Genomic DNA, 19442 nt, shown 5'->3' on the forward strand with positions numbered 1-19442 from the left:
GAAAAAAAAAAAAAAAAAAAAAAAAAAGTCATGCCCCCCGCTGAAGCCATTCCAAAGAAGAGCTTATGTAAAGCAAAATGTGAAATCCATCCAAGTGACTTGAAAGCTGACCCCGGTCATATGTCCACCACAGTGAAGTCCTGCAGTGGGTTTGGTGTGGTTTGAGGAGCTGAACTGACAAGAGCCATTCATGGGTTTGGAGGTAAGGGAAGGAGGCCTAACAGGGACCAGGCTGTGCTAATAAGAACCAGCAGGCTCTCTGGGTCAGCTGATGATCCTGCTGTGATTTCAACCAAAAGAAAATTGGGACATCCCAGGTAGGGCAGCATTTCATCAACATCCACAATAACATACACAGAGAGTCACATGAATACACTTTTACTATCTCTTTACCTAGAAAACACACATATTTATAGACACTAGCAAATGACCTTGTCTCCATTTTGACCTACCTGTCATCATGAAACACACTCCATCCATCTCACTCATTGTGTCCATATGTTTGCGTGTGTGATGCCATTATTCAGAGCTGTAGTCCGTAAGTTGTAAATCAAAAAACTCATTAGATTATAGACAGCGTAATGCCCCTTTTCCTGCTGTCCAGTTTTTCTCAGTATGGCCCAGTTTAGGATGAATTAATGCACAGAGTGAGGGTATCTGTCTCTCGGGGAGATGTAATGGTGGAAATCTGACTAATTACTAAGAAAGCACACATCACATACACTTAAACAGGCCGTTTTCTTATGGATTAATGCTTCAGCTAACTTCCCTGTTCAAGAACTTCCACGGTCATCCCCTCAGTCCCGCTAATCTTTCCTTTAGGCCCGTCTGACATGATGATGCGTATTTTGGGTGACAATAGAAAAAATGCACATCTTTTCATATTGTGCTCTCGTTTGTCTCATTGTGTCACAAATCACTTTTTATGGTAATATTTTTCCTCATGACGATTTGCGTTCTTCCACATGACATGGATGCAGGCAGGACATTTGCATGAAGGCAACACAATCAAACATGGTGAGGAGTGAATGTGACAGTGAACAGGGTAATTCCAAGTAGGAGAAGGACTCTGACCAGCCAGGACAAAATGAGGAGCTTGAGCCTAAAAGAGGGGCTACTTCTGTTGCATGGACGTGGTTCGGGTATGAAAGTCTAATGGGACATGATACCTCTCCTACCACCACTAACCTCTTCCACCACCTATGCAACAATTAGCTCAAACAGTGCTGAGAGAGTTTACAGATGAAAGCTACAAAAGTGCAACCGAGTGCTAGACTCATACGCTGCCAGAGGCCTTTTCCCGCGACACACAATGTGGCAAAAAATCATGACGATAATAGATAAGATAAGAAATAATAGTTGCTTCAGCAACTTGCATTTGCAAAGAGATGGCCGCAATTCACATGGTTGAGAAACAGGGGTTTTGTGAGTTGGTGCTAACACTCAACCCAGGGTACACAACGCCGAGCTGAAACGCTCCACTCAAATCAAGGTGCCTCATTTATATCTTGACTATCGGACCAACTTATAGCAGGATGTCCAATACGCTACAACAACAGATATGTGAACAAGCTGAACAACACATTTAACTTTTTATATTTTATATTTTGTTAATTGTAAATTTGCACAAAGGTTTGAGGAAATGAAGTAAAATAATCAAATACGAGTTAAGTACCTTTTATTTCTCGAGTATATAATTCAACATGTAATAAGAAACAGTCTTTCCATGTGACCATTTTATATCAACTATTCACTGAATTTACAGAAGATATGCCATATCATAATATGAGATTCTGGTCATATTGCACAACGCAATTTAAAGTCTATTCATATCTTTATCAAATTAGGACAAAAAGCTGAAAAAAATGTCAGAAAACTGAACTCACACTTTCTCGAAACCCAACATCCTCAAACTTCCTATTTTGTTTAACTAAAAATCCAAAACCTGAATGTGGTTTGTTGATTGATATATGTTTTAAGACAAAACACTACAGCCCACTCAACAAAGATACTAAAAACTAAATGTGTTGCACTTAGTAAGGAGACATGCTACTGCTTGATACATTAATATATAAAACAAATAAGCCCTGGGCACGCACACAGGGGATTCCAGTCGGGCAGCTGAGTGATGCAAAGTGCCATTAATGACACCAGATGTGGGTCATCAGCCTTTTAGGGTCAGACTGAGCTCTTGTGCTTAAACCCAAGTGTTCCCCACTCACATCCCCACCTCCCCCCTCCCACTGTGACAGGCTGAATCCCAGCAGAAGATAAAGCAGAATGCACCACGTGAGCGCTGCATCATTATCACCACGCTAACGTGCGACATACTGTCAGAGTTCACCCAGCTACATTTAAGAATGGTGGTAAATTGATCTGATAAACATTAAATGCCTTAAGTGGATTCTGCAGAGACGCTGGTGACATTAATGCCTTTAGCTGCTTCCAGCTATTTGTGACCGGAAGGCTTCGGTATTTAAAAGCAGGCCTGAAGGTTGACACTGTGGGCGGGGCAGGTAACAAAGACGTTCTTTGTCAACCTGAACAGGGTAAATAAATGTGTGCACTAAACAGCAGCAGGTTTCAACAAACGAATGTCAGGTTTGAACGCCTGGATCAGGTCCATATGGCTGTAGACTGGATTTTATTTGCTTTTATTTTGTTATGTTAATATTTACACTAATTTGATATGCCCCATTTAATATTACCATAATTAACACAGAATAATCTCCATAACAAAATGACATGAGTAAAACTGAATGCATCAACACTTTGTGAGAAGTGACACTGATGATAACTGAGAACAACGGTTCCTTCATGAGGAGAACCAAAGATTACTGTGCTTCTTGTATTTTACCTACTTAAGCGTCACAAATAGTTTTATGTGTAGTGCCTACTTTACAAGTGTTAAATGGCCCTAATACATTGTTTCTATCCAGATTAAAGGCATGAAATAAGCACTTCTCTCCTGCACATTTAAGAGGGTTTCAGGGAGGACACCTAACACACAATGACCCCAATTTTTATTTTTTCTACCCAAGTTTCTTTTCATTGAACACATTCAATTTATGTACTACATGTAGGATTACTTTATTTCCTGTGTGTGACATTTGTAGAGAAGCTCACACTGAGGGTCTTCACGTGGCCAGTCAGTCTGGCTCCAAAGAGGAGAGAATGACATCATCATGCTATCATCCATGGTCAATACTGGATGCATCGGTGCCCTCAGACTATCCCCGACCACACACGTGCACGCACACACACACACACAGATGACTCCAGACACTCTCAGGTCAAACATAGTAACAATACATTCATGCGTGCCTCACCGGGAGGCTGCTGACCTGTTCTTCTCTGCTAATCTCCCACTGTGTTTATGTGTTGGCTACACTCTCCACATTAATCACTCCTAGCTTTCTGTTATCCAGTCTAATGCCTTCCAGTGTCTCTCGGGGCTTTCTTCTAGTATGTCCTCAGCCTTGTGAGCCACATTACTCACAAGTTGAGACAGATTCAGATAAAGTTACTGTCCCAAAAATGAAAAGTGAAGTAAACTGCTTTTGTTCAACTTACATCTTCCCTTACTGAACTTATGATGAGGAGACAAATATGAATAAAAAGACAGGATACTCTCCCTCCATTGGGACAATATGAATGCAGAACATCACAATGACAATTATTTTGACAACAGCATAATCTTGGATTCATGTGCATGTTCATTTAGCTCAGAACAAACACTCAATTCGGCTTGTGATTAGGCCTCGGAGGGAGGTAATGCTTAGTGTGATCACAGCAGGTCGCCTGCCGTTAAAACGTTTGGAGTCTCCAGTTTCACATAAATATGGAACGTAATCCTCATCATGAATAGAAAGCCTCAATAATGCACTTGCTCCTGGTTGTGAGAAAAATTTCCTGAAAATGTAATAAAATAGGATGTTTTCACTATTTTAGAATTCAGTTTTCAGAAGGGCAGAATATATGATTGTTTGATAAAATTATATTTTTACAATGTCACATCACCCAGTTTGATAAAACTAGTTGTGTTGTAATTCCCCTTTTGAGCTGCTTGAGGTCTTTCTCCGTGTTTGCTTTATAAATGCTGTAGGAGAGTCATCTATCGGAGCAATATGAAGACAATCACATGCTTCACAGACTCCTAGTCTTGGAAAAAAGAGGGATGAGAACATAAAAATGGGTGAATAAATGCTATGAAGGTATTTGGTCAAATGTGTTTGCCTGGGCTGTTTTGATAAAATTTGACCGTCTGACATCTGTTCTGCAAAACGGCTAAAGTATCTTATTCCTCTTTGGGGTTTCCCTTATCTTTGGCTTTTTAAAAACAAGTAAGGAATGATTGGGGTTTGTGAGGTAAGAAAGATTTCACTGTCCCACTTCTCCCTGAATTCCCAGTGCAGGAAATGTTAAATTAATATTTTAGAGCTTTAGGGAGCAGGAAATGGTCAAACTAATATTTCTCACCACCTACATCTGTGTGGTGCTGAATATTGCAGCTAAGAGATAAATATTAAGTTGAATTTATGGGCCCTCTGTGGAGTCTAACAGGGCTAAGCCCACCTTGTTTTCAGAGTTATTTAAAACAACTCTCTTTGTGAAATTAACAGGCCCTAAGAGATTTGGAAAAAACTCTAATAGCCAAAACAGTGAGTGTGGTTTTGAGCCCTGGTTGCTCTCTTTAAAGTCACCTCATGTCTGTTTGGGTATTGTTCCCTGAAAACAGAGACAATTATGATGTGGTCGGGAGGATAACAGCAACCTAAAACCTTATATGAAAAACATTTAACTGTTAGAGCCATCAGTAATTTAAAAAAGTGATTTGTGATTCTGTTTTTCCAAAACAGTACATCACTGTGGAAATAAAGTCATCACCCACCTACTCTTGTACCTAAACATCCGCTAGAAAAACCCACTGAGCCGTGTTCTCCCACATCCATAACGGATTCCCCAGGGAAGAACATATATCTCCTCTGTAGCTCTTGGCCTTGGTCCATGGGTTCGGAGTGGAAGAGGACTGGCCTGTCTCTCCTCATATACAATACAACTGACTCTACCATAAAGGAGCAGATGGCGGCTGACGGAGCCCAACTTTAATATACAGTCAGTACGGAAAGTATTCAGACCCTCTCAAGGTTTCCACATTGTTGTATTTCAGACTCATCTTCAAAAGGATTCAGCTGAATTTCTTCCTCATGAATCTATACAAATCATAAATGGGATATTTCAGCCTTTTATTTTTTAATAAAATTTCCAAACACTCGAAAAACCTGTTTTCATTTTATCACTGTGGAGTATTGTGTGTAGAGTGATGTGAAAAAAAAAAGTGGAAAACTTTCCATACCCACTGTAACGTCTCTCACACTCTACAATCATACATAATCACTTGTGTACAGCATCCTGTCAGCCATATTAAATTTAAAGATGATAAATGTCTATCTGGCTGGAAAAACAGCAGGTGTGTGCAGCGATGACTCAGTCCACTTTGTCCATTTTAAGCACTTCATAATTCTACTGCCAAATTCACAGTGTGAAAGTTTAAGCTCCTTTTGCTGCCATTTTGGAAGGTGGCTGTAGGAACAGAGTGGCACATTACTGTATACTTGGACAGTGCAACTGCAGAAATTATGCATTTAATTACACAAGACAAGTACAGTACCTCAGTAGCGAGAGCCTGCAAGAGCTAAAATCATGGAAAATAAAAACAGAAACATGCTGTAGTTGAAATACATTCTGTTAACAGCAGTGAAATACAGCTTCCTGGACTGCGCCATCAGGTTTCCTACGTTGCCAAACTGTCTTGCCGGGGTTGTACTTTTTATTTTGAAATAAGTGAAACCAATCCCAAGTTGGACGCAGTATAAACCAAAGAGCAGAAACAGATGCCATATTGTTTGACTCAGTCTGTCTTGCATTTTGTGACCTGAACACCAAAGACAATACTTGTCCTTGTTTCCCCAAATCATGAGTCACTGAGATAAATGTGTCTGTTAATTCAGCTGAAGAGATGCTGACTAAATTCAGACATGGATCTCACATGTGAGCTATAATTTGTTATTTTTTTCCATGTCTAATGGCTCTGAGTGAGATTCAAACCCGATGGTAGACCAGGTGCATGTACTGGTGCTAGAATCAAAGGCAGTTTTTCTGTGTTGCAGTTTAGATCCTGAATCTCCTCAGCTCCATTCTGCTGATGAAATTAGTTTTCTCAGGTGCAAAAGTTCAAATACGTCTGTGTTATGTAAATGTCTTCCACCAGAGGCCAAATATGGTGGCAGCTGATCAAAAGTATGTCCCTGTTCTCCTCACCAGACTTTGGACCAACACTCAGTGTGACAATCTTAGGCAGTCGTGATGACCCTGAAGCAGAGATGTTCCCCAAGCTGTAGTAAGACATCCTGTTCTTGTTCAGTGAGTGGTGAGAACACACTTTCATGTTCTGCATAGCAGTGAAAGCCAACATCTTGTCTGTGGGTCTATTCGCACTTTATGAGCCAGACAGAGCAGCTGAGGCACAGCAAGATGTGACAGAACTTGATATTTCTCAGGTCTTAAATGGCTGTGAAGAGGAGAAAAGTCACAGCTGTGACTTCTTCCAACTCCAGGTTAGTTTGAAAAAAAAAAAAAAAATCCTACAGCAAAGAACAAGCAAAGCCATGTTTCCACACAGGTTTCCAGCTGAATAGCTGATGTGCTTGACTTTAAAAGTGAATTTGTTAGACCTTCACATAGAAAATTTAAAAACTATGTCTTTAAAAGAAAGCTTTTAAAGCCAACTCTGGATTCAACAAGTGTTCAGATGGCAACATCTTAAAATGATCAGGTCTTGGTCTTGTTCTACAGGAAATTCACTGCTGTAGAAAATTAAACAAGATGTGATAATGCGTTAAATTACTGTGAAAACAAAAGACAGACAAACAGATTGAGAAAGGCTTTGAGGTCAGATGTGTGGGATTACAGAGACATGGGAATAAGAGTGAAATAAACAACACAGATTATGTCTGTCATTAAGTGGATTATGAGGGATAATGAGAGAAAAGGCTTCCATCACACAGTATTAACTAGTGGCACGTAGTGTTCTGCCAGAAGTCTGTAAGGAGAATAAAACTGTACAAGCTTTAAATGTCTTTGAAATGTCTGTCTTTGTACTTTGGATATGACTATTTCTGTGTCTTAGCTGCCCACTGGGGGTCCTCTCAGGCATCTCTGGGGTCTCTGAGCAGACACGACTGTTGGATTAGCAGCGTGTTTACTCATCTCTGAATGAGCAAGACTGTGACAGAACTCAGTGTTAAGTAAAGAGTAAGGCAGCAATTCCAGGCTTAGGGTTGGGGTTACTTACTATTCATATACTTGGTCAGACAGCATGATGCACGTACAGTCTTTAGGTTCCACCAAGGCTGTTTTACATTCAAAAAATGAGCTTGCTGTATTTTGGTTGTTTGCGAATTTGTTAGGTAAGATGTAATATGCTCCCACATAAGATACATACAGTAGATAATGCACAGGAAAAATGGGAGGAACCAGCTGCTCATTTGAGTCCCCTCACTCCTTAATTCAGCCCTGGTTTCGGCTGCCATCAACACTGACACTGTTCTACATCTCCAGGAAATACACATGTGCACAAAACCAACCAGTCCAGAGAAACAGCTGTAACTAGACCTAGCAAAGGACAACACAAACACCAGGCACACAGGCACATACTACTGAACAATGAGTGCACACAGCATACATGAAGTCAAGTGTAATGCACGCAAACATACATACACCTCATCTGCATGTGAGGAGCTGCAAGGCGACAGGCTGTCTTCCTGTTTGTTTGCATCGCTGTTTCTGGCGTGTTTGTGATACAACACAAGTGCGTACTCTCCCACTGAGGCCCCTTATTCCCCCGGTGGAGATGAAATGTAATGGAGCCGATTCAATAAGAGCGCTGCCTCCTCGGGAAAAGCAAAGAATCAAATCATACCAAATCCCTCAGAGCCTTCCCAGCATTCACTGCTGCCTTGCAGTTGGGGAGGGAAATAAAACAATGGTGGCTAATTCACTTGGTTCTCTGCACACAACAGTGATGGAGTGTGATGCAGCAAATTGCTGAAGACTAATAAAGCTCTTCAATAACACACCGCTTCTACAGTATGTTAGTTAATTCATTTTACTAATTTGCAGTAAACAGCTAAGATGAATATGGGAGGTGACAAGACATCTACTAGCTAGTGTCAGCTGCAGCTTTAGAATTCACAGTTCTGAAAGGTATTTAGGAAAAATGAATTATGGTGACAAATGCTACCAGATGCCAATCATACACTCTGGGACCCGATGAGAAATGTTTGTTGTTGCTGTAAGGATGGGAAAACACTGGGGGGAACATTGAAAACCCTAAGCACTGGACAATATTTTGTTTGGCAAGTTGAGCAGGGGAAAGGAGCAACAGCGTCCCAGCAGCAAAGTTATGCAGTTTGGTTGGGAGCCAAAAGAGAAACACTTAAAAACCTGACACACTACCACGGCACCTACACAACAAACCAACACAAATAAAACAGTTTCTACAAAAACATTGCTTCTAAATGACTGTCCTGTTAAAATATGCAGCTCTCAACATAAGTACAAGGCATTAAAGAGAAAGTAAATGTTACAGAGCCGACTTAAGAAGATAAGGCTCCCTGTTGTTTCAGGCTCGTTGCAACAGGCTGGCTGAGCCGCATCAGTCCTCACGGCCATGCTCCTTAAAGCAAAGAAAACAGCAGTGTGCTCCCCGAGCTCTCTGATGCTCTTTCAAGCCTCTTTAGTTCTTTTTGTTTTAAAACTTCTGCAGTTACACTGAAATTTCTGACAGTGCTATATGTTTGTAGGAAAAAGTGGCAATTACAAATTAATTCTATTGGATATTTATGCAGCTGCATGTTGCTCTTTCAGTTTCCCCTTGGTCTGCCAAGTGCCACGGCGCTAACAAAGTCAAACGAGAGTCTACAGGGGTGGTGTGATTCTCTTACTCTCATTTGAAGAAAATTTCTGTTCAGTGGGTTGTCTGAGGAAGTGACAGTGAGAGGCTTAGGAGATGAACTTCCTCTTGGCCAGTATGTGTTTGGAAAAGACGCTTCAGGAAGATCCTGATGATGTTGCTGGTGATTATCATTAGCAGAAGCTGTCCAGTAGGAGCAGTGCTAGCAGTTAAAACTTGTGGCAGCAGTGACAAAGGCAGGTTTTTCCATGGCTTTTCCCCGTTTGTGTCATAGGCAAGCCACACGTTGTACTCCTGTCCTTCTGTTTTAGTCCTATTGCAGTGGCTTTCCTAATCAGTCAGTCTTTATCTGGCATAAGCGAAGTGTTAGTCAATTAGTCAAATGAGGATAAACTGTTATACAAATGACCTTATTTCAGACATGCTAAAGGGACTGTAAGGCCCTGGTCATGTCTTATCTAGACCACTGTATTCCTGCCTCAGTCAAACACCTGTACACCATTTACAAAACAAAGCATTATTTGGCAACAAGGCTCTTAACTAGATCCAGACAATACAAACACATTCTCCCAGTTTAGCTGCTCTCACTGGCTCCCAGTTCATTTTAGAGTTTTGACACAGAAATGTTCATTCAGGGTTCACTCATTACTGAAGCTTGTATAGAGCTGTTAAACACAAACCAGAGTCTCAGTCTGTTGATGAATTGATTCACATTCAATTTTAGATTCTATTTTTACTATTTACTCATAACCTGACTAACTCTAAACTGCTTTATCTGCTGTACCTAACCTGAGTCTGGTTATCAAGGCAATTATGCGTCTGCAGTCAGGGTCCTGAAACCCTAGATGAGCAGGATCACAGCTGGAGAGATCAGGTTGTGTAACTCCAGTGCCTCTGTCCAGCTGTTCTTATTGTGTATTATGTAAAATCTGCCATAACTTTGACCCTCTGTTTCATTCTGATTCATATTCCGGTGACAATCACAACATGGTAACACTAACAAACCGCCTATACACCAATATAAAACTGACATTCTGCAACACGTGCCGTGCTTGATTTGGGGCATGAAAATGGGCATAAAATATTAGAGATGTTCAGAAATCTATCCGCTTGCATGCTCCAACAAACCCCGACAGAGTCAGACAGTTAAACAATTCTTCATCTGAGCTGCGAAAAAGGCCAATTCATTACGCAGCAACATCCTAAGTATCAAGCAAACTCAAAGTAAATTTAAAACTGATTACATCTGAAGTGATCACGGCATGTTTACATTTTAAAAGTGCAGTGTTAGTGTGGAATAGAAATAACATTTTCCTTCACTCTCAGCTTCTATGGACATGTTATTGCTTTGATAAAATCTCCACAATGCTTAAGCTGATAGCAGTTCATGCTGCTATTCGAATCCCATAATAACAAACACTGCCACTATAGGGTAAGTTTCCCTCCCTCCCACGCTTGGCATTGCAAGGTCTAATTCACTTCCTGCTCAGTAGGGGGCAGACAGGAAACAGGAAACATGCTTCCTGGTTCTCTCAGGAGGTATATTTTTCTTATGACTGGGGAGCTGGGAACGAAACATAAGATCTTTAAGGAATTTGTGTCCCTGGCACCTATGCTGCTCTAATCAGAGCGTCATGAAAAGAGCAAGCCTTTTACATCAGAGGCAGCATGCTTAGCCATAAAGTATAACAGCAGTGTGCATAATCACATAAAGAACATTATTTCTTCAAGCTGGAGATGATTTGCACACATTATGTGCTCTAAATGGCCATAAAACTCACCAGTCACACAAAAGTGAGACCTACTGCTGATATTAATGGGGAAGATCAGTATTACCTCAGCTTCATCTCTCAGCGGTGTAACAAAATAAAAGAGTTATGTCTCTGATGCCCAGTGGAACACTTAACCAGAGCCTGGAGTGCAGTGAAATGCAATGGATTAACATATTCATTATTTTGTCAGACTAACTGATTCTTCATTTCACCTATAAATGTAAACAAATAGTCAGGAGGCAAATCACAGCTCCCCGCTGCCAAAGACGACGTTGTTTTGTCCAGCCAACAGTCAAAACCTCCAAATTCAGTTTAGAACAGCAGCAAATCCTCACATTCGAGAAGCTGGAACTGGTAAATTCTTAAATGAAATACAAAGATTAAAAAAACTGTACTGAAATTATTTCAGTGCTAATTCAGTATCCAGAGGTGGGAAGTAACAAAGTACAAATACTTCATTACTGTACTTCAGCAGATTTTTCAGGTATCTGAAAAGGTAAAAAGATTTTATCTTTATATTCCCTACATTTTAACACAAATATGAGTAGTTTCTACTCCTTACATTGTTAAATCATGCTCATTACTTTAACTTTTAATACATATGATGGGAATTTTATTTTTATTTTGCACATTTCTAAATTACAGGCTCTAGCTCTGTTTACAGTCCGCTAACTCCTCAGGCTTTCACAAAGATCTCACGCATGCACAGCTGACTCGCTTTAATTCAGATGCTGTAAAAGGTTTTGGTCATTTGAGGGTCTGGGACAACATTTTTAACAAATATGTGGGTCTGGTGTTTTGTAATGAAGAAATGTGTCTCCCATTGCGAGGTGCGTTTCACTGATGTGCTTTTAATTGATTTTGAACAACAATGGAGGTCTACGGCACTGAAGTGACAGCCTCACAGACATTAGCCGTCAGCAGAAGTAGCTCATTGTTGGTTTTAGTCTTCGTATGGGGAGTGTTGAAAAACCTAGTAATAATATAAAAAAATTAGCCTTATCCTTTAAGGCTTATTTAGACCTGAAATGTGTTCTCATTGGTTAATGTTAATTATTTAAGTTAGAACGCTTTAATAGTCTTGGTAAAAATCAGTACTTCTTTAGTACTTTTTTTTTTTAAAGGTAATGTAATTCTACCTAAAACAAATGTGCACACTCCTGCCACCTCTGTCAGTAGCTTTCTGCTGTCGTTGCCAAACTCGTTCACCCTAAAGAGATATACGCCTAAATAACTGAACTTGCTTATGTGGTGAATGAGTAAGAAAAGCTAAAAATGTTATTACGAAGACAACGAGGAGTAAATTCCATCAACTAATTAAATAAGCCTCCATTATCTGTAAAATTAGTATACTATCTGATGGTGTGCATTTGCACAAACAGCACTACATCAGGGGATTAAAGGAAAAAATCATTGAGTGACAACAGCAGCACAATGAATTATGAATCAATACGAGCTACAGCACTCCTGAAGCGCACACAGGCTGCTGGGGCCATCTGGGGATGCATGAAATCCACGACAAAGACAAACTCATTCATTCAGCTGTGGATAAACTTGCCTGCACTGCCTGTGTTTCTGCTACACTGCAGGCTTTCCTCGATTGGTTTTAAGCTCCCAAATCCATCTTAGTGCTACGAATCTCTCCATTCATTGATCAGCAGAGGGTTGGGGAGCAAGTCAGCACAGATCTGCACTGCTGAGAACTGCTGCTGCTGACAAGATGCAGGCTTTTACAACATTCTGGCTTACTGGCCTGCTGTCACTGCACTGGACTTTACTTTGGATTATAAGTTTCATACTGCTGCTTGGCTGCTGCGTATGAATACAAAGTATATGTGCAGAGAAAAGGGATCTCTGTGTCAGGCTGGGTGAATATTTTAAAATGACGGACAGCTGTAAATCAGGGACACAGGACTTCTGAGATGTCTCTAACTGAAGCAGGATACTTCAGGGAAAGGCACGAAAAAGGGTAAAATGCAGCAAAGTGAAAAGATGGCAACAAGGTGAAATCAACAAGAGAACGAAAGAGAGAAAGTAAGAGGTAGAAAGGTCAAGGGAGACAAAGAGAGACGGATATTCAAAGGTTTCCATTCACTCTCTGCCTCTCCTGAGTAATTCCACATTCCCCAGAGAATGTTGCATTGTGTCTAGCAGCCAGCGAGCTGACATTTATTGCTGGCCTTCTGTTCCTGTGATTATTTTCTCCACCAGGTGTGATAGCCAGCCTGCCGTCTCCACGCAATAATGCGGCCTCAGAGTTACGAGAGCTGGGAATATGAGGCAGAATCAGGCCTGGACAGACCTTTTACTGAAGCACCATAATTGGGCTGTGCTTTTGAATTGGAGGTAAAAAGGTTGCTGAACCATAAATGGCAGCCCGTCGCCTGGTCTGAACGAACATGGAATTTGATGGGTATTTTGACTCCAGTGGAATTTCATTAGCGTTACAAAGCAGATAATTTTTCAAGTGAAGAGAGAAGACATGAAATAAACAAACAACCCAGACTGCGACTGAGGAGTTTGTCTACCTGTCTGCAGACGGAGGCCGGTCACTGCGGGCCTTGCTGACTTGGGTGTAGAGGGAATCGGAGTGCTGATGCTGGTGGTGCGGTTGGATATGGGGGTAATCGTCTCGAGGGCTGTGGGGTCGGCTGTGACTGCTGTCCACAGAGCTGTTGATTCCTGCGTATGGATGCTCTTCCTCAGAGGATCTCTCCGACGTGCGGCTTATGTCCAGGATCTCAGCGTAGTCCCGCTCCCTGGCCTGGCGCTCTCTCAACTCCCTGGTCTTGGCCTGGATCCTGGTTGTGAAGATGATAGAGAATATGTTAATACTAAGAATAACATTTTCATAATAAGCCACAGCAAATACTGTTCAGTTTATCTTAGGGATATACATGTAATATTTGAAGTGTATTGCATTTAGTTGCTTTTAAATGTTTGGGTGTAAAATTCATCCATGTGTTATTGGTGCAATTATACACCAAGAACTCTGGAACCGTTTTATTTTGTTATCCCTAATCATCATATTGTCCAATCTAGGGCTGCACTATTAATCGTTTTTCGATCTCGATTCAAACCCCTACCCAATCTCCTTTTCACGTGACGACAATTCTGCCGTGTTTGTGTTAGCAGGGAGATTCGTTATATCAAAACAAGTGCTCCCTTTCCTCGCTAAGCTGTGTGAACCAATTGCAGAAATGTGTTTTACCATGTGATGAGCTGTACAAGAAAAGAATGGTTCAAAACAAACCCAATGTGTAAAGATGCCAATGACAGGTGGGTGTTATCAGTTCACATTTGGAGGAGGAAAAGGAAACGATAACATACATAAATACAGTCAGTGGATGCAAAGCTATGAAAATGACCTTGAATAATTGGAGGATACATCAGAAAATTGTGATTCAATTTTAAATAAAAAAAATATGATTTGTTCGATTATGATTCAGTGGAATCCTTTATGAATCATGTTTAAAATGCGAAACAAACTGCCACCGTACTGTTTCCAGTTTATCCGATAAAGCCTCCATGTTGCTAAAGCCATGCAGTGTGCACACTGTGGACCTACAAGCCACAGTAAATCTCAGGTGTCACATTATCAAAACACCAGATGTGCCACTGCAACAGCTGCCAGTGACTGTTTATTGTGCCTTTTTAACTTCCCATTACAGGAGAGAGAGGATACCTGGAGACTAATATTTATGCTTTTTCCCACTGAATGATGCCATAAAGAAGACACAACAGTCTCTAAACCCCCACAGCACCTCACACAAGGAAAGCACTTTGTATTCATGGAAAGCTGCTAACGTATAGCTACCTATAGCTACCAACCTTTTCTCCGTCTCTCTCAAAAACACACACACCCCTGACCTCTCTCTCTCTGTCCTTCTTTCACACTCAGAGCAACTCACAGGAATCACACATACATTCTTTAGGCAATTATCTTGTGAATATCTGGCAATACCATACATACATACATACCTATTTCACAGCCCCATAATTACAGCCTTGCTAATTATCAGAGCTTTAAAACTTCTAATTATCATAGTGCTCTTTTTTTCTCCAGGCCCCTTTGTAATGGTTGTGGGAAAGCGAATGGGACAGCTGCAGTGGTGACGAGGTAGAGGGTGCAACTTCCCTGAATGTCCAACAGACTAAAATCTGAGACGCTTCTTCCAGAGAAGTTGCACACTGTGCATAACGCAACAATAATTCTAATAAGGAAGGTGGTTTCCCCAATGGAGGCTACAAATGTGGCTTAAAAAGGGGAGAAATGTGTAAAAATACTTAAATAAGGCTGGTAAAAGTCTAGTCAGGGGCAATCTTTTTAGCAAAATGTATATTTATTCCACCAATTTAACCAGTCAGAGGTAAGCTTATGGCTCTCTGTCCTATTTGTGAACTTGCCAATTATCTAATAGTGCAGAAGGAAGCAGGGCCCTTGAGGGCTCTATCTTTAAACCCAGAGGAAACCGTGTTTTCCATCACAGAAAGCAGCAGTAGCAGCAGAGGTGGGAGCAGCTTCTGATTGTATACACAAGCGCAGTGGCTGATAAGATAAGGCCAGACATACCAATTCAGAGCCTGGCCCTCTCCCTGCAGCCCCTTAACATAACGAGGCACTGGACGGGTCAACAGGGCCAGCTTCTAAGTGAGGAAGCATGGAGAATTGAACCAGTTGTGTGAGAAAGGACAAACATGGCAAACTACTTCTGTGGCATCAAACAGACCTAAAATACAGAATATGCACCTTCATTTTTAATAATCTATTTGAATATTTTTTCAATGAATGCCAAAAAGCAGTGAAAAGTGCCCATCGAAATTGTCTGCAGTCCAAGGTAACATCCTGAAACTGCTCAACCCACAGTCCAAAGCTCAAGGACATTCAATTTACACTGATAGAAAAGAAAGAAAAGCAGTTAATCAGCTAAACAATTAGTCAACTAATCTTTTATGGTTCCTAGCATATATTAACTGTGGCACCATAATCAGAAATCAAAACTTTGTTCATAGTGGAACTGGGCCACCATTAGAATCCACTGGAGCTGGCGTGAATTCTGGGTGACTACAGCTGCCATTCTTGGTGAAAGCTTTTTCTGCTTCTCTGAGCCACCATTAAAGCCTGCAGGGAGTGTGTTCACTGGGCTATTCCTTTGAGCTAAAAGCTAAATCTCTATGTCAACATGACAAGCACTTAAAAAGCAATGCGGCTAAAAATGATTCACAAATACAGTTACACTGATTGAAATGGGCCAGGAAGGAAACCACACTTGGCCTAATCGTCACCCTCTCAGCCCCAAAATATTTATGCAAGGAAAACCCTGTTTTCTTTCTAACAACTAACTTGATGAGGGATGAAAATACTCTCAGCATGAAGGGTAAATGATAAAAAAACAGCAACAACAGAAGTAGGAACAGAGTGCCAGGCTGAACAAAAAGGGTGCAAAAACATCAGGGAGAGACAGCAGATAAAAGGGCAGAGAAATGGCAGGATGGGACATTAAGGCAAAAGAAATGTGTGTGACGAGTGACCTTTTTACCACTCTGAACCAGAACAATGGTCCATTATGTGCTATTGTACTCACTGTGTAATAAACCTTTCTTTTAGTAGTAATGCTGACACAAATGACAGACCGCTGTGAAAGGCAGGAAGTACATGAAGGGAGAAGGTCCAGCAGGATAACAGGGCTGCTTAAAGTCCTTGGATATGGGCGAATGTTTTACCAACTGGTGACAAGTACATTTATGAGGGTAAAGAGGCTGAGGAGAAGGCTCAGGAATTGATGTTATATTTGTATATTTGGCCATTTTCAACAATATTACATTTGTCTGTGGCAGTTACATAATGAGGTAACAAGAATACATTTTGCATTAGAATGTTTGAGCTGGCATTGAGCAAGTTTCTAGGTCAAGAGAAGTTCACCAGGACAAATGACTAGGCATCTCGTACAGCATACTGCCTGTTGTATAGATTGGATTAGTAACCTTTTGGCCTAGAAGCCACAGGCAGTGTTAAGACTAAACCACTGCTTAGTATTTCATACTGTACGTACATGTTTATCTTTAAATGACCAGGCAGTACCCCCCCAAAACAAACAAACAAACAAACAAAAAAACAATCTGTGTTCTGCCTGACCCGTCTGTCTGCATTAGTTTGCCTGGCTTGTGACTGGTGTGCACTGGGACCTGAGTCTTGAACCTGCAAAGAAATCTATCCATCCAGTCAATCACAACTGGATTAACCACAGCCTCTGACAGTGACCAATCAATAGGTGCAATGCAACGAGGCACCAAAGCTCCCAGCTGAACCTTGGGAGGGCAGTCCAGTAAAACACAGCTAACTGGAGCTTTGTTCAACACTCTCCCCATCGATATCAGTGTATCTCACACAAAAGTTCAACTTGAACAAGAGGCATGCTTGTGCTTTTTTGCGTGGCTTGGTAGGAGTGAGTCAAACACCCTGCGCTGAACAAAATAATTAATCAGTTTACTAAAGAACAACCATCAGACAATCCCGAGACAGTTTCTGCTCCGTGAGTACACAGAGCACCTGCAGTACATGTTCTTGCATCTGGCTGTTTTTTGCTTTGCATCTATCATTTTTCCTTTATTTCCCTCAGTTCTTTCTTGCTCTGAGCGCTCTACATCAAGAATGTTACACACTAACAAACAAAAGACCAAATAACTGAACCAAGCCTCAGCCCCAGCGGAGGCCCTGTCCAATGATGGATCTTGAATATAAGAAGAAATGTGTGTAAATTAACATTATTTCTGCTAACGCTACTATCTGTAGCAAGGTCTCCCTTTGTTACAAACAGATTTAGATATAATGCTGTTTGTGTAGTGGTTTCAGAAAGCAGTGAATCTTTTTTTTTTACATTTTGTGGTGCTGAAGGCTTAAATTAAGTTTTTTCAAAAATTTGACTTTTGACAGTGGTAAGAGAACATGCTTTTTATAATTACAATATTTCAAGACTGAAAAACAGGGCATCTGTAGGTTTCATCAAGTTAAATTTGAGACTTTTGAAAACATTTTTAGACCACTGAATGCAGTTTAAAACCTATTTCCAGGTTATGAATCCCCCCAGACAAGGTATTACAGTGTACACAGGTGGACCCGATTAGAGAAAGAGGGAAAAAAAATGACAAAATGGAACAATCTGAGATTTTTAAAGACTTTTCAAGTAAAGGCTGAAAACCATTATAAAGCCTCATCCGGTTCTTTCAAACCAGGAACTCAGAGGGACGACTCAGACCACTTGAGTATATAAAAAATATATCCGTGCTGGTTTATTCAAAAAGTCACAGGCAAGAATTTTTTAAGATCTCTATGGCTTCTATATAAACAAAAAAATAAATTTAAAAAGGGGGAAAAGGAAAATATAATCTATCTAATTTACTTTGGATTCAGGACGTAACCACAAAAGACAGAATTTAATCCTGTGTCTTATTGACACTGTAAATCTCCTAAATGAATTGAATGAAAAGAAAAGCAATGAAAGAAAAATGGGTGAGTATTGTCTGTGCCATCCATGTTTGAACTACCACAGCCCTGTGATCCTGTACCCCATGGACAGGTTTCAGTGGGTCGAACCCCATCGTGGACATGACTTCCACATTTGAGGACAAGAAACAAAAGAGAAGCCACAGACTGGAGTAAACACACACCGATCATCCTTTGTGAGCCTTTTGAGATGCAACAACCAAATCATCCCACACGGAATTTGTATTAACCTTATGCAAATTAAAAAAGACCTGGCTATTATCATAATATTGGACTATCTGCTCTGAAGGCGCAAAGAAAAAAGCCAAAACAAATTTTCATAATGAGTAACTGCTGGGGTGTAATGACTCCTGCCCCTGCACCCAGAACATGAGAATTAATTAGCTGGCAGGGCAGTAAAGGCCTTGGCATTTATAAAGTGCCACCATCAAAACACTGTGCTACACATTCCAAGAGATTTAACATTACAACACTACATGAGGTCCATGAGGAAATATTCTGCCTGGCCCAGATCTCTGACCTCAGCCCCATCCAACACCAGAGGGAATGCTGACTAATAACCAGGTTTTACCACCTACCAACAGGACCTCACTGCTGTTCACTGTTCTTGTGGCTTAATCTTAAAATAAAATTATATTAATGAAAACATAAAATGTGGTTAGGATGAGTGAGTGAACAAAGACTAGACGTGTTCGTGAAAGCAGGGAGCAGTACTACTGTACATGTCTTATAAGCCACAACCAAAACATGTTTTGTTGTTCCCTTGCTTGAACAGTTCAGTGAGTAGATAGAGGGAAGGGTGAGGGAAGACTACATCAGAATTACAGTGCCTTGCGAAAGTATTCGGCCCCCTTGAACTTTGCGACCTTTTGCCACATTTCAGGCTTCAAACATAAAGATATAAAACTGTAATTTTTTGTGAAGAATCAACAACAAGTGGGACACAATCATGAAGTGGAACGAAATTTATTGGATATTTCAAACGTTTTTAACAAATAAAAAACTGAAAAATTGGGCGTGCAAAATTATTCAGCCCCTTTACTTTCAGTGCAGCAAACTCTCTCCAGAAGTTCAGTGAGGATCTCTGAATGATCCAATGTTGACCTAAATGACAAAGGATGATAAATAGAATCCACCTGTGTGGAATCAAGTCTCCATATAAATGCACCTGCACTGTGATAGTCTCAGAGGT

At 40.7% G+C, this 19442-nt stretch overlaps 1 protein-coding gene across 1 annotated transcript in view; it reads right to left on the minus strand.

The window, feature by feature from the left end:
* The window catches only part of LOC109967086 (partitioning defective 3 homolog), a 207316-nt gene that overhangs the window by 36584 nt on the left and 151290 nt on the right, over positions 1 to 19442 (minus strand). The window contains 1 exon segment of the mRNA XM_020612437.1: positions 13275 to 13547. Coding sequence (XP_020468093.1) covers positions 13275 to 13547 — 273 coding nt within the window.

The sequence above is a fragment of the Monopterus albus genome, unplaced genomic scaffold (assembly GCF_001952655.1).
Source record: "Monopterus albus unplaced genomic scaffold, M_albus_1.0 scaffold125.1, whole genome shotgun sequence".
Lineage (NCBI taxonomy): Eukaryota > Metazoa > Chordata > Actinopteri > Synbranchiformes > Synbranchidae > Monopterus > Monopterus albus.